The sequence below is a fragment of the Phyllostomus discolor genome, chromosome 9 (assembly GCF_004126475.2).
Source record: "Phyllostomus discolor isolate MPI-MPIP mPhyDis1 chromosome 9, mPhyDis1.pri.v3, whole genome shotgun sequence".
NCBI lineage: Eukaryota > Metazoa > Chordata > Mammalia > Chiroptera > Phyllostomidae > Phyllostomus > Phyllostomus discolor.
The window spans coordinates 17,361,541-17,377,124 of NC_040911.2; the positions used below are offsets into that span (position 1 = coordinate 17,361,541).

At 54.0% G+C, this 15,584-nt stretch overlaps 1 protein-coding gene and 1 non-coding gene across 2 annotated transcripts; one reads left to right on the forward strand and one right to left on the reverse strand.

The window, feature by feature from the left end:
* Positions 1–50: 50 nt before the first annotated feature.
* On the reverse strand, positions 51–175 carry LOC114507149. Its single transcript, XR_003685420.1, has one exon. It is a non-coding gene; the product is annotated as a small nucleolar RNA SNORD22 (small nucleolar RNA).
* A 10,700-nt stretch (positions 176–10,875) lies between these two features.
* On the forward strand, positions 10,876–11,485 carry LOC114505968 (60S acidic ribosomal protein P1-like). The gene is made up of 2 exons (XM_036010130.1): positions 10,876–10,891; positions 11,015–11,485. Exons 1-2 carry the CDS (start codon positions 10,876–10,878, stop codon positions 11,437–11,439), a joined length of 441 nt encoding a protein of 146 aa, XP_035866023.1. The 3' UTR covers positions 11,440–11,485.
* The last annotated feature ends 4,099 nt before the right edge of the window (positions 11,486–15,584 follow it).

The window sequence follows — 15,584 nt, forward strand, 5'->3', positions numbered from 1 at the left end:
TAGTAAAATACACATAACACAAACTTTACTGTCCTCACCTTTTTTTTTTTTAACCTCAGACAGTGCCTTAGGGAGCCAGTTCTCACCCTCTTTCCCAGCCAGCCCCAGTGGGTCCGCCACTGCTGGCTGTGGGGCCAGACGGGGTAAGGCGGGACGCCTGCTCTCCTCGCTGGCGCGTCCTCGCCGTCTTCAGGTGTGCAGCCTCCTGGCAGTACGTGCTCTCACATCCTCGTGCGCCCACCACCACAAACCTGAAATTAGAAATCACGTAGCTAGTGAACAGTAACCCCCGTCTCCCTGCGGCCCGGCAGCCACCAGCCTGCTCCCCATGTATCTGACTGCCCCAGACGCCTCACGCAGGTGGAATCGCAGGTGGAGTCTGTGTTCTCGTGACGGGCTCGTCTCACTCAGCGTCCTGTCCTCCGGGTTCATCCGTACTGTGGCGCGTGTGTCCGCACGTCCTTTTTTAGGGCTGAGAGCTGTTCCACCGTACGTGCAGACCGCGTCTTGTTTGTTCCGTCCCTGCCGTGTCGGCCCCGTGCACAGCGCCGCCGCCGCAGACACGGTGTGCAGACAGACACCTGCCCGTGGCTGGCTTCCAGCCCTCCCGGGCACAGCTCCAGGAGCGGAGCAGCTGGGCAAACGTGGGGATTCTGTCTGTGGTTGCCCTGCTGCGTTCCTTCCACAGTAGCGGTGCCATGTTACGTTGCGCTCCCGTCAGCAGCGCACACGTGTTTTGGTTTTCCCACATGCTCGCCAGCACTTGCTGTCTTCTCTTTGGCTTTGTAGAGGCCAAGCCTGATGGGTGTCAGGTGGTAGATGCCTCACTGCAGTTCTGAGTTGCATTTCCCTAATGACAGTGATGTGAGCATCTTTTTCTGCGCTTATCGGCCACGTGTATGTCTTTTTTTTTTTTTAGAGAAATATGTAAGTCCTCCATTTTTTAAGTTGAGTTATTTTGTTATTGTCTTGTATGATTTTTTTAATATTTTGAAAACCACTTTAATTTGTGTGTTGAGTGATGTTCATAACTCATCCTGAGATAAATGTCCAAGGAGAAAAATTACTGAACCTAGTTTTGATATTAATAAATGATATCACATTAGATAGTCTGCCCCTTGAATAAAGACAGTGCTGATTATGTATTTTAAGTCCTCCGATATGTTTCAGTGGAGACAGCTTCCTTAAGGCAGATTCGTGTTCATTTTACAGACCACATTCTTAAGTGGAGAATATGGGGCTGAGGAAGGGCTGGAAGTCAAGTCTCAGAAGAAGGCAAGTGACACCCCTTTTCCCCACCACCGGCACTTCCCCGCAAAGAGCAGTGTTGCTGGTAACATCCACTGCATGGCTGACTCCAGAACGAGCCGGTGGAAAGGAGCTTTTAGAAACCGCTGTGCTTACGCGCAAGCCCAGAGGAGCCCATTGGAGTGCCGTGGGGGCCACACACAGAAGGCCCGAGTTCTGCCAGTCCGTCCGAGTTACGTCCCGTTCTCATTCTCTTCCCACACACCCCCTCAACCCACTGGTTGTCAACGGGGGACGTCGGCAGTATCTGGGGACGCGTCTGGTTGTTGTGACTGCAGAGGGGGTGCTGCCGGCATCCAGTGGGCAAAGGTCCAGAGGCTCCTACATCCTCCAGCGCAGAGGACGGTGCCTACGGCAAAGGCTTCTCTGGGCCAAAGCGTCAGGTGCTGCGGCCGGCAAACACTGCTTTAACCCTCAATCCACCGTCCCTCGTCATGTCACCTCCCGTTCTGTTTGTTTGTATGCCCACACAGGTATATGTGTATATACACACATACATTTTAGTATAAAAGTGTTCAGCCTTCCAAACCCCGCTGTGAATCCGTATACACCGATATGGAGGATCTGGGGGCAGGTTGGGAAGGTGAGGTGAGTGGGAACAAGTAACACAGGTGCAGCCGCTGCCAGTTCTTCGGAGCATAAGCTCCTGGTAAACAGGGGTGTCGTCAGTGTGCCTCCCGGGTACGCCTTGTCTCCCTCTCGCCCCGTGACCTCAGGCCTGGATGTGGGTCGTCGGCCTCACTGCCCTCCGGCGCCGCTTCCAGACCAGCTGTCCCTGCCCTTCTGCAGGACCTGGGCTATTTTGAGGTCCACGCCAACCGCTGATGCCAGCCTGCCACTGTCCGCATTTCCACCCACTGCCCCTCGACTGGCTTCAGCCAGGTCCTGTCCCCCGGGCACTCCACCGCCACTGCCTCCGGCACCTTTCTTTTTCCGTCACTAGATCATGTCCAAATTCTCAGAAACTGGAGTGTCCGGTTGGCCAAGGACCTCTCGGTTCCACGCCAGAACACTGATGGCTTTGGTCATTCTGTATTGGAGCCTGCCCCCTGGGCCACACAGCAGGAACTGCCAGGGAGCCACTGGCGGGCAGGAGTCCCCTCCCAGGGCGTCTCCTGGCACAGTCTCAGTATAAAGGTCTATCTCCTTCCCCGGTAAAGGTCCTGGGTAGTTTCTTTGGAATGAGATCTTTTCCTATTTTATTTTCTATTCAGCTATTTCTAATGAACAACAGCTTCTGGATATTATGTATCTAGCCAGCTTGCTGAACCCTTGTGTTAAGTTCTAATCATATAAACAGTATTACTGCCTTAAAGAAAAAAATTAAATGACAATAAGAATAACAGATAGAACCAATTCTTGCCCTTTTGGAGAGCAACTCCGTTCTATTATAGGTTTTCTTATAAGAAGTTCTATCTTTTCCACCTTTAAGGGGGGGAGACCTTTGTAAATCCCTAACTACCAGGAAGCAAGTGACTTAAATGTAGGATGAGAGGACACATTTTTAAAGGTGCCTGAAAAGGAACACCTTTGTAAATGAAACATAATTGAAATAAGTTTTATGGAGTAAGTGATGACTTCCTTTTCTTCTCTCCGTGGCATGTTTTGTTTTTAGAGCGAAGCCTGGATTTTCATAAACGGCATTGGCTTGCATCAGGAGCCCCCGCAGCGAGCCCAGGGGCACGCTCTCCACTAGGTGGCGCCACAGTCCCGTGCCGGCTGGGCCCTCTCTCGGCAGCACCCGGAGATACTTCTCTTTAGCAAAGTTGGCCTCACGCTTGGTCCTTCTCTCTTCCTGGGAAGTGAGGAAGGTAGAGAAGCAGCCCACAGCGGAGAAACCTAGGGCAGCAGGGAGGGGCAAAAATCGGTCCCACCTGCTGGCTCCTGCTCCAATCCTTCTGGCCAAGGAAGCTGCCCTTCGCTCCCTGTCATTGGAAACACAGCAGAGGCAAGGCCCCAGAGCTGCTAGCAACAGACCATAGCCCCCCCCCCCCGACCCCACCCCCACCTCAAGCACTGAGCCCCATCCCACCCCTGTCAGCTGAGGACACAGGAGAGACTGGGCCACCGTCTGGAGCAACAGAGCAGACGGAACAACAATCGTGGTGCTCCCTGCACCTCACCCCTGTGGGCCCTTGGAGCCCGAGGGCTCCTCCTCTTCACTCCGGAGTGTCCCCAGCTGCCCACAGACGAGGGCTGGAGGCAGCTGCTTGTACCTCCCGCGTCCCTGTAATGGGCACCCGCTGCCTGGGTCCGTACCAGTGAGGCTCAGGGTGTGGGGAGCAGCCAGGACACACAGATGGAGCAAAGATGAGAGGGGGTTCTGTGGACACAGAGTCTAGTCTCCCTCCCCTGGGAAGGAACCTGCTGTGGGCTGCACACCCCCCTGCCCCCACAGTGCCTCAGGTATGAGCCTCGGTGAAGAACTAGCACGGAGGGATGGGAAGCTTTCCAGGAGCCCGGCCAGGGAGGGAGACAGGCCCTTCTGCCAGGCTCTGCAACACCCCTGCCCCCACTCGGCTGCTCGGTCTGACCCATCCGAGCAGAGGGAAGGAACAAGCCAGGTCCTCCAAAGCCAAGCTCCCGCCCGGCCTCAGCACAGCCCACACAGCGCAGACACGTTGGAGGGCCCGAAGCTGCTGTGGGGACAATGGGCTGTGGCCAGAGGGGTCAGAGCCCGACCGTGCTTCAGACGTCCGGTTCCCTGGGAGCCTTCCAGGGACACCAGGCCAGGCGAAGTCGGAAACTGCAGGGGGAGGGGCCGGCCGGCACCGAGAGCGAAGAGCACATGCGTACATGCGTGTCCCGCTGAGAGAACCGTGGAGGGTCAGGACATAAAGCGAGGGCCTGTGAGATGACACCCGAGGACACTGTGGGGTTGGCACCCAGGACGAACCAGGCCCTCCCGGCACACGCACCAGGGCCCCACGTGGGACGTGGGAGTGGGACTGGTGCAGGCTGGGCCGTGGGCCCTGTGTAGCAGGCCCGTGCCGGCGCCCTTCGTGCTGTTCTTCATGACAAGGAAGAGAACGCCCGTGGAAGTGGGCACCGTGGGAGTTACAGAAGCGTCTGGTCACAGCTGAGGGGCCGTAGGAAATCTAAAGCAAAGGAACGTTGAACAAGAATAGTTAGCACATTAGCAATACATGTGTAGATACAGAATCATTATGTCGTATGCCTGAAACTAACACACTATTACACGTCATTACATCTCAAAGAACATAGACAGCAAACCCCTGGCTGAAATGCACAGCGCCTAGGAGGGGTGACTGTGAAGGTTGGGGCTCTGTCACCCCTTCGGTGGCCTGAGCAGCAATACTGCCCCTTCCTGCAGGAATGTGGGTGCAGGCGGGTCCATACTGGGTGTCCTGTGACCGGGGCCACATCTGATCAGCCAGAAATTGGTGCCAAAGCTCAAACAGCCACTTATAGGCTGGCCAGCAACCCTTGAGGGGGCAGGGCGTGAAAACCCTGCCCAGTCTAGACAGTGTGCATTCACACTGTCTGAGTGACAGGGATGGGAGCTCCCTGCTCCTGGGGTGCTGGGCCATGAGCCATTCCTAGAAGCAGGTCCTGGCCATAGAAGCCGAGAGGGAGAAGTGAAAGCAGGGGGAGCCAGGGCACTGCCGGGATGCTGACCGCATGGCTACTGAGGCCGCTACCAGGGCTTTGTCGGCACTTTGGTTAATCCCCATCACCTGAGGTGCACTAGCATCTCTGCTCCCTGTACCCTGAAAGAAGGCTACCAACCCACAGGACTTCCCATCCCAGCAGCCTGTTAGCCTCATCTGGAGCCGCCTCCTGGTGGCGCTGAGGCCACACGGATTCCAGGGTTCTCACGCCCAGCCTTGCTCTGCAGCCAGACCCCAGCTGTCTCGTTGGTGCGTGCTTGCCTTCAACAACCCAGCCGAGTGTGCTGGGAGGACTCAGAACAGCTGGAGGCCTGGCATTGCCCTCTGGCATTGGTGGACTTGCGTTCTGGGTCCTCAGAAGGATGCTCAGTGGCCATGCCATGCTGGAGTTTGCTGGCAGAGTGACTGTTCCATGTCCCTGGCACAGGCAGGGGTCAGGGAGTTCTGCTCAGCGGAGGACCACAGCCATCAGGGGCTGCACGACACAGCTCTGTTGTGTGTGTGTCCCTGAGAAAGAAACGGAGCCCTGACAGGAGGGTCTTTTCAGGGACTTCTCTGTGACACCAGGACGCTCAGGGGCCCGCCCTGTGTACCGGGGACAAGTAACAAAGCCGTGAGGGACAGCATGGAGACCCCACACTGAGTGTCGGAACCACATGCTCCTCCTTGCACAGGTTTGCAATCTCAGCTCACATGACTAATGTCCCTGAGAAACCCCAAAAGCACACAGGCCAAGAACTGCACGTGGTCCCTAGGGGCCCAACAGAAGCGACCGCAGCCCCCCTTGGGAGGCGAGACGCACCCACCTTCAGAGACACTGACAGAACAAGCCGCTCAGAGCATCCGTGCGCTACGGCGGCTTTCATGTTGTAAAGCATCAGAAAGCTCGCGCACACACACGCGCACACACACACACACACACACAAAGTACCGACCATTTAAATGGCTTGAGTGTCTCTGAACATGACCGACCACTGAGCAGCCCCTCAGGTCTTCCAGGGCCACCAGTGTCCTTACGACAAGTAGGGGGCAGCTGTGCAGGCAGGAGGCAGAGGGAGGAGTTTCTTCCTTGAATAGATGCAAGGGCGGAAACCTCTCTGTATGTTTCCTTCCCATCAGGAGGCCAGAGGAGGTGAGAAAAAGTTGAGCACGTGGCACAAGGAAAGACAAGGACAGAGGCCAGCTGATCAGGGAGAGAAGGGCGAGGTGTGGGCAGATGTCTGCTGCCTGCCCGAGGCTGAGGGCAGGGGCGCGGGGCCGTGTGGAGTATGCATGGCACCCCCCCCCCACCCCGGTGCTTCCGAAAGGGGCTCCTGTGCTTCTCAGACAGGTAGGGGACATGCAGCTCCCTGGAGGGATCATATCCTGCCTGGAAACCCATGGGAAAAGGCCTGCAAGGATTTCAATGCAAGATGGGAGAGAGTCACACCTGTGTGGTCTGGACCACGTGAGTCAGCGGCAAGAGAAGCCAGGACAAGCTGAGCGCTGAGGAAGGGTGTGCTTCTTTGTTTGTCTGTCTGTTTGTCTTGCTCTGTTTGGCCTTCGAAGAAGTTTTCGTGGAGAAGGTGGGCTCTGACATGGGCCTTCAAGGGTTAGAGTGGTGCAGGTGGCCAAGGTAACTGAATGATCTCCTGCCTCGGATGCTGTGCCCCACGCGGCAGCTGCAGGCTTCTCAGGCGGCCGCCCACCGCACCCCGGCCCTGGGTGGGTGAGGCCTTCCCCACTGTCCCTGCGCAGCTTCGGGCTGGTGCCCCCAGGCTGCCCGCCCCCCAGGCTGCCCATCTGCGGCAGGTTCAGGTCTCAGCAGCCATTCCCTCCCAGCTCCAGTCCAGGGGACGTGCCCATGACCTGAGCGCTGGCTCTAGGGAGACCCAGGGGCGGAGAGAGAACACCCCCAACCCACAGGCCCAGTGATGGCAGGCCCGGGGCGCACCGTGGCACCCAGGCACCGCCGGGAGCCGGCTCTGCGCTCAACCCAGCCTTCTCTCTCCAGCACTGCATTTGACCCTCCCTCTCCGAACACCTGTCAGGCCTTACTCCCCAAATACTTAGCATCTTCAAGTGACAATAAAAACAGGGAGAAGGGTAGTCATCGGTAACATTCCTATGAGTTAATCCTAAAGAAAGGAAAAAACAGCGCACAGAGACACAGAGGCTGTGCCTGGCCAAGAAGAGCGCATCAGAGACGCCCTTTGCTGTCCACGTGAAATCCCGTCACTAGGAGCCTGGAAGGCCTAACCCCCTCCCACCCCGGCCCTCCCTGTGTTAACTGAAAACCCCACCCATGGAACAGCCCAGATGGCGAGAAAGCAGGTCCCCCAGCTGCAGGCAGGGCGGTCCCGGTGAGGAATGCTGTCGCTGATTGGCAGGGTGCTGTTCCATCTCTCACTCTTGGTGTTTCGCAAATTCTCTTATCTCATCCCTGACCTCCGGGGATGCCTTTCACAGCTGAGCAGCGTGTGCTGAAATACAGCCCCAGGGGTTCCTAGAAGGGATCTACAGAGACCTCGCTCTTAAAACTGCCCAAGACTCTCCCCCGCAAATATTCCAACCTTGGGCCCCCTGAGGTCAGCTCAGCCTGACCTCAGACTTCTGGCGTAAAGAACTTCAGCGAGGCCTGCTTCCACGGAAGGCTGGCCCTGCCCTTCCCGGGAAAGCCAGCCTGTTTCCACTCAGCCTGGGGAAGCCTGAGCTCCTGCTGTTGCTCTGTGTGGCCGTCACTCGGGGGGTGTCACCTTCTGAGCTTGGGGCGTCCTGAGCAGCTGTGTTAAGAGCCCCTGAAGCAGCCCCACCCCGACCTGCTCCAGGGCCCCAGACAGCAGAGGGTTTGCCATTATCACAAGGGCCACCCCCCTGGGGGCCTGGGGAGACTTCAGGAGGGGCATGGGAGATCTGTCCTCCGTGAAGGCAGAATGGGGAAAGGAAACGCTGGGCTTTGGGTTTCCTTGATGGAAGGGGGGTTGGGAGATGAAGAGAGATGAGAGGAGAAGGGGGAGAGGAAGGGGCTGAGCACGGCAGGGAGTGGAGAAAGGGAAGGAGGGTCCAGGCAAGGCAGGGCGTAAAGGGCCCCAGGGCCAAAGAGCCTCCCGCACCTGCCTCCCTGCCTGCCTGCCTGGGCTGCTTCGCCAGGACAGGCATGTCACTCACACTGCGGTCCCCTCCGCCCCCTCGCAGGGGCAGGCTCTTCTCACCGCACCCTCAGTCCCCACCTGGCACACTGCCCCCTCAGTGGCTGGGTGCTTCTGCTGGCAAGGAACCAGGAAAACTGGGAGTCCACTCAGGGAGTGCTTCTCGGGCCTCATGTCACCGGTGAACCCTAGCGATGGTCTGAACTGCCGCCTCTGTTTACCCATGAGGGGTTCCCATCTTTGACCCATAGGGTCAAGTCTTCACCCTCAAAATAATGGCACAGCTGGAACCGGAATGCTGGCCTCCCAGCCCCTTCCTTGGCCTCCGGGGGCTGCCTGTTCCCCGCTATGGCCATTCCACCCAGCTCTGCCCTCCGGGGCCTCCACCAGCTCTGACAGTGGTGTGCCATCTGTCAGCATTTATCCACCCAGGGTCCCACTGGTCCACGCCCCAGAAGCTGTGGTGACCGTGGGCTGCCCCTGCCACTCTACCCCAGGTGTGTATTTGCACATTGAGGACCTTCTTGGAGGCCCAATGGCCTCAATGCAAAGATTCTTTCTAGCAGTAGAATTCCAGGCACTCATATGAAAACATTTCTGTCAACGGAGGCTTCAGGCTCCTTTGGATCCTCCTGCCCAAGGTCAGGGCTGCCCGCAGCCAGATGCCACAGGGGGAGTCCCTCGTCTCTCTCCCAGCCACGGGCCACTGGTCAACAAGACAGTGCAAGACCCCATGGTACGAGCATGTGTGAGTGTGTGTGCATGCGTGTGTACGTGTGTTTAGGGAGCCCACGCAGGCGGGGCTAAGAGCTCCGCCATCCTGGTCATGGGAGGCTGCTCTACTTCCCCTCCCCACACCTTGGACCACAAAGCCTGTGAGAGCCTCTCTGGGCAACACAGGGGACCAGAGCCGGATCAGCCTGAGGCCTGTGAGGAGGCTGCTGGGGCAGTTTGGGGAGACCCCCCACCCCTCCCTGATTTCTAAACTGGAGCCTCCCCCAGCCACCCCTGATGGGTTGACTCCGGTATCCCAGTGAGGCACCTGAAGAGGAAACGGCTTTAAAGGTGAGAGAAAAAGAAAAACAAGCGTTTGCACAAAAACAATAGCTGACGTTTACTGAAGCCTTGTTCTGGCAGACTTCCCAAGTGGCCACTGTGTGGGGCAGGTACGATTATTATCGTCCCACCTGGTTAATCTAAATCGAAATTATCTCCATTTTACAGAAAAGGAACAAGGGACAGAGAGTGGCGGGAGCTTGCCAAACATCACAGAGCTCGTGGGTGATGGAGGCAGGATTTGAATACGCAGTCAGGCTGGCCACCAAGCTACCACTGTCACCAGATCTTGCACCCGACACAGTGACCTACGCCCACCATTCAGCCCCTGCCTTCGTCCCAGACAGCCTGTCCTCCGTAGCACCCCAAACCCTCCGCCCCCAGGAGCCTCCCTGCCCCCAGACATGGCGCCACACAGTCGACGGAAAGGCTGGTTCTGTCTCTGGTCAGATCGTAAACTCCTGACAGCTGGAGGCCATCCCGTGCTCACCGAGACCGGAAGGCCTGGGTTTCCCGGACAAGCCTGATCCCACATAAGCTGGGCCGTTATTAAGTCCTGTACACAGGGGGGCCCACATGGGGGGCCCACACGGTCTCAGGAGATGCTCCCTGCAACCTCTCAGCAAGCAGCTCGTGGGCTGAAATAAGGGCCGGGGTTTCCCTGCCAAACTCAGTTTGAGAAATACCAAGTTCAAGTTATAGGTGTGTTAATGGTGGGGTTGCTCAGAGCCCTCAAGAGCCTACATGCTCAAGGATCATCTGTTGCATAAGAGGATGAGACACTGTGCAAATTCGGAAACTTCCCAAAGGGATGTGACCGGTGGTCAGGTTGCAGGCCATGGTCCAAGGGCTTCAGGCTCCCGGAGAAGCTGACCCAGGACCAAGGCCTCGCACAACGCGGGCACGCAAGAAACAGAGGTAGCAAGGATGACGATGGTGGCGATGACGACGGTGAGCTCATCTGTTTAGCAGATGTTTTTCTCTCCTCTTAGTTACACATTTTGCTGGCGGGTGGCTGGGCTGGCACATGTGATTCAACTTACCAGGACAGCACTTTTTTCAACAGTTGCGCAGACTCAGCTCTGTGCTCAGGGCACTTTCCCGGGCCCGATCTCACCCGGTCTTCAGAGCAACACTGTGAGGTGAGCAGGTGGGGTATCAGCGGGATGCCACTTCTCGCTAGTTGCTTACCCTCTGCAAGCCTCAGTTTCATCATCTGTGAGACGGGAGAATACCTACTCCTGCAGAAGCGCTTTGAGGACTGAGTAGGATAAAATGGGAAAGGAAGGCACAGGTAAACACTAACCAAATCTAAATCGAAACCATCTCCATTTTACAGATGATAAAACCGAGGCTAGAGTTCAAGTGCCCGCAGGTTGCTCCCCCTTCTTGCAACCCCCAAAACACGGGGCTACTGAACCAAACATACTTTGAGACTGATGTTCGTTTGCCCGTCCCACTCTCAATTCAAACATCAGAGTCAGTGGCTAAGTTAGACAATGCCAACACTGGGATGAAAACACCCGATCTCTATCGTCTTCTAAGATAATTCAGTGGAGAGGCAGTGGGTTGCGTTCACCAACAGATACAAGTCACTAATTCTCTGAGTATGAGAAACCTGCATAGGCCTTTGCCAAGACAGTGAGTTCAGTTCTCCACCAGCGACCCAGGGCCCGCCGAGCCGCCTCTGCCCACACACCTTCTGAGGATGCTCTCAGGGAAGGCCCTGGAGCTCACGTGAAGTAGCGGCGATGTATGCAAGCATAGGCACTGGGGGAATCATGTGCTTTCACAGAGTCGAAAGAGCAGAATGAAGGACTCTATAAACATGTGTATTGAGCCCTGTCCCCAGTTGCCACTAAGGAGCTCGGTCCTTCCGAGGAAGCTAAGGCCGAGCTGGGGTGAGGCCCTCACTTCACCCGGCGACTAGCGCCACTGCCGGCAGCGCTCTCCCAGCTTTTGCCTACACTACGGCCTCTGCCTCGGAGCTCGCCTGCATCTACTCGGCCCTTATCCTGAACGACGATGACGTGAAGGTGACGGAGAATAAGATCAATGCCCTTATTAAAGCAGCTGGCGTAAATGTTGAACCTTTCCGGCCAGGTCTGTTTGCAAAGGCTCTGGCCAATGTCAACACTGGAAGCCTCATCTGCAATGCAGGGGCTGGCGGACCTGCCCCAGCAGCCAGTGCGGCACCGGCAGGAGGTCCTGCCCCCTCAACTGCTGCTGCTCCAGCTGAGGAGAAGAAAGTGGAGGCAAAGAAGGAAGAATCTGAGGAGTCTGATGATGACATGGGCTTTGGACTACTTGACTAAACCTCTTTTGTAACACAGTCAATAAAAATCTGAACTTTAAAAAAAATGTATATTGAACAGCCGCAGTTAAAAACTAATTTAAAAAGATAACGTTGGCTAGAAGTCAGAACGGTGCTTGTCGGGGGAAGTTGGCCAGAAGGGAACCTTCTGGAGGGTGGCTGTGTTCTATGTTTCGTTCGCAGTGGCGGCTATTACCACAGGTGTGTACGACGGTCGGAACTCATCAAACTGGACACTAACGTTTGGGTGTGTTATTATGTGCAATTATACCGCAATAAAAGAAGAGTATTGAAACAAAGCCTACTTTTTACAATAGCCACAAGAATATAAAGACGAAATCTAACTGAAAATGTGTGATATTTTAATGGAGAAAAGGATGAAACAATGTTAAGAGAGGCAGAAAAACTTAAATAGATATGCCAAGCTCATGGATAGGGTGATCCAATATTATAAAGTTTTGCCTATATTAGTTTACAAATTTATTATGATGCTAATCAAAATCCTGACTTGGTACACTATCATTAACATTTATGCATAAAGCAAAGAGCCAAGGTCAGTCGAGGCAATTCTGGAGAACAAGGCAGGAGAGACGGGCACAGCTGTAGCGCGAGACTTACTTAAAAGCTGTGGTGACTGGGACAGGGTGGCATCAACTCAGCGTCAGTCTTCAGGAAAGAGACAGCCCAGTAACAATAAGGAGCCCCGTCGTGTGTGACACGTGGCTCTGCGGATCAGCGGGGAGGGGACGGTGCAAGGGAAGTCACTTACCTTTACAAGGGGGGAAAATGATGTTGCCAATTCATACCAGTCACATGACCCACCCCCGTACAGTGGAGACCTAAACGTCAAACAGAAACTTCAGAATAACACATAGAAGACTACCCTCCTGAATTCGCAAGAGAAAGGATTTCTCCAGATGAAGACCGAGGGCAGGCCCCTTGCTAGGCAGGTGGGATCCACCGCCCAGGGCGCTGCGGGCATTGTAGCCCGGGGCTGGAGAAGGGAGAGGCCCCCCTGGGGGCGCCGGTCTCCCGGCTCCAAACGGCCGATTCTCCCTGCACACCCAACTCCACTGAACGGCCCTGGAGCACTTCAGATGACCAACACTGGTTCTCCTGGGGCAGCTGGTGACGGAAACAGTCCAAGGTAGGAGTCCAATGTCAGCGAAGTCCGCTTTGGAGTCTTCAGCTTCTCTGCCGGCAGTTTTGGCCCCCTGGGCGGCCCGTCGTTCAGAGACCAGGCGTCCATTGAGACTCCCACTCTGCTGGCTACCTACGGCTCCCCGCCCCCACCCCCCTCCGCCACAGGCCCCTCTTCTGGCCCGGGGTAGGTCACGTGATCTCTCTCTGCAGCTGCATCTTTCTATATCAGAGAGTGATCGGGGATTAATGTGTCAGTGGGTGGAAAAGCACTTTCCTGGTGTAAAACGCCCTTCAGCTGTGGGAGAGAATTTCCGAGAACCAAAGCCTTGACTTAAGATTAGCTTTTGAAGAATTCGGGCATCAGCTCTCAGGCCAGAGAATTCTTTGGGGCCTGGATGAACAGGAGGCTCCTCGGGGGCCTCTTGGAGTTAGACCAGAGGGATCCACCCAGAGATGCAGGACCGCCCGGGGTTGACACCCAGGGTTGCCATCACGGGTGGGCACTGGTGCAGCAGGGCCGGGTGCAGACAGGGGGTGTTAGCTTCCTTCCTGTCACCCATGACAACCAGGTCCCTTTTCTGCTCTCTTCCCGGTAACTCGGTGAATGGGTTTGCTGCCTCTCACTGCCACACACGTGCATGCACTTGTCACTTAGAAGGGTTCGATTATGACGTGATCAGATTATGAGACTTCACCCTTTTTGTTTTTGTTTTATTTGTCAGTTCACGTGTGTGTCTTTGTAGAAGGATTTCCCTTCCCCGAGATCGTCAGTATATTTCATATTTTTCTAATGTATTTATAGCACTCTAAAATGGTTTTGCTCTTTATCCATCGCTCATTTATTTTCAGGCCCACTATGAGGTAGGGCTACAACTTTTTCCCCTCATGAGTAACCAACTATCCCAACACTAAATCGGATTTCCTGAAATGATACTTTTTAATCAAATACTAGATTCCCATATGCATACGACTTTGTTTGTGGGCTTTCCACTCTGTTCCACTGAACCAACCGTCTATTTCTGTACTGATAAAATGATTTGTCTTTTATATATTGTCATGCATTTGTAGCTCACTGTTCTTTCTTTAAATTGACTCAGCTATTACTGTGTGATTATCTCTTCACAAAACTCAGAATAAATTATCATCATATTAAATTTTGAAACAAGCCTCCCAGAATTTACTAACCTAATTATGTGTTTTCCCCCAAACAAAAGCCAATACATTTACTCTTCTCCAGATTTCAGAAACTTTTATTAAGTATTCTTATTTTTAATGACCCTATATGCATTTACATGGGTTCAATTAGAATCTGTTCTCCTTGTAACAGGATGCAATCGGACAAGTCCTTAGGCTGGCTTCTTAGCTGAGAGAGACTTTTCAAGATCTTCTCTTAGATTCCTCATTACCAGACAATTCTAAAGGACTAGGGTTGATTTTATAGAGCCAATGAAGGAATGTGGATGTTACCAGACTTGGACTGGAATGTCACAGTTGAGATTAGGCACAGAATCACTGTCCTTGCTACCACTGTGCAAACCATTGAGCCAAACAGAGTAAGACGAAACTCGTTTTACAAACCAGTTAGGAATGACTATAAGAACTTGTGTTTCAGTGGAAAACTATGGTGGACCGCTCTTCGGATTCTAGTCTTGCTCACTGTCTCCAAGCTTTTGTCACCTGCACAGACACTGCAGGGGAACCAGCCCAGCAGACCATGGACGAAGACACTCCACGCCTGTGACTGTGTGGGCCACGCAGGAGAGTTCACCGCAACACCCAACGACATCACAAACACAGTCGAACCGCAAGCCATGAGAGCCCATCGGATGGACAGTACCATCCTGACTCCACCATTTAAACATGCAGCCGTAACTGAACAACAATGAAAGAACATGCTTTTGACTCAAATCTAGAAATTTTCCCAACTGGCTGCCCTCCAAACTCAGAAAATATGCTTATAATTTGCTCCCATGATTAACATTTGTTTTTCTTTTGTTTCCATAGCAATGCCTCTGATTTAATTAGCCGATTGTTCAGACCCTACAGAGACCTAAGTTGGGCGGGAGCTCACCTGCAGCCCTGCCTCCTGAAGGAGAATGTTCTCGTGCTCGTCCTGCCTAAGTAACCGTGAGGCTGTGTGCTTGCTGTTGCACCAGGTTGTGCCTATGTAAATAACTCATCAAAAATGAAAACCGATTAATTACACATTACCCAAAGACATGTAGACTCACTCAGCAAAGTAAAGCCTGCATCCAATTATAGCTCATTTGATTTCTTTAGTTGATTAAATCTTGGCTTCTGGGAATCCGTGCTCTGGGGAATTTTTCAGTCCTGGGCTGTTACGCTCATCATATTAACCACTCAGAGGCACCGTATTCTCTTGAGGGGTTTAAATGCCTTTCGGCAGACACTCACACACCAAATGATATCCATCAGGATGAGAAAACTTGAGGAACTCAGTGATCGGACCACCCACGTCGATGATGGCGATGCAACTGTTGGCGCCTGCATGGCCCTCCGCATGCTGGCAGCTCAACTAGCAGGAACAGAACTTACGATCGTTCGCCCGACTACACCAACAGTGGTCACCAAGACTGATGCAGTGCCAGTTGGTTCTACTCTCAGCCAGTAGGGAGAATGACCAAGAGGGGAGAAGTGTTCAAATTAAATCGAAAATGGAGACCAGATTTCAAAATCCCCTGAGCAGACAAGACCACTCAGTGAAACTTAATTTAGCTTATTTTGCAAAACAAGGGGAACTTAACTTGGGCCACTTCCTGTACTTGCCTAACAATTACTTAAAAATGTAAGACACCTTCCCCAAAGTGGTAGAAAATAACCGTTTTTAACCAGTCTCCTGCCATCTGGACACCCTCAGAATAACCGAGCACGTGGAGGTTCAGCAACTTCCTCACTTTCACTTTATCAGCCATCCCCTGACGTCATGCCCTGGAGCTCCATGTCAGCCATTGAATGTAAAAGCTCTTTGTTACTAAATTTAAA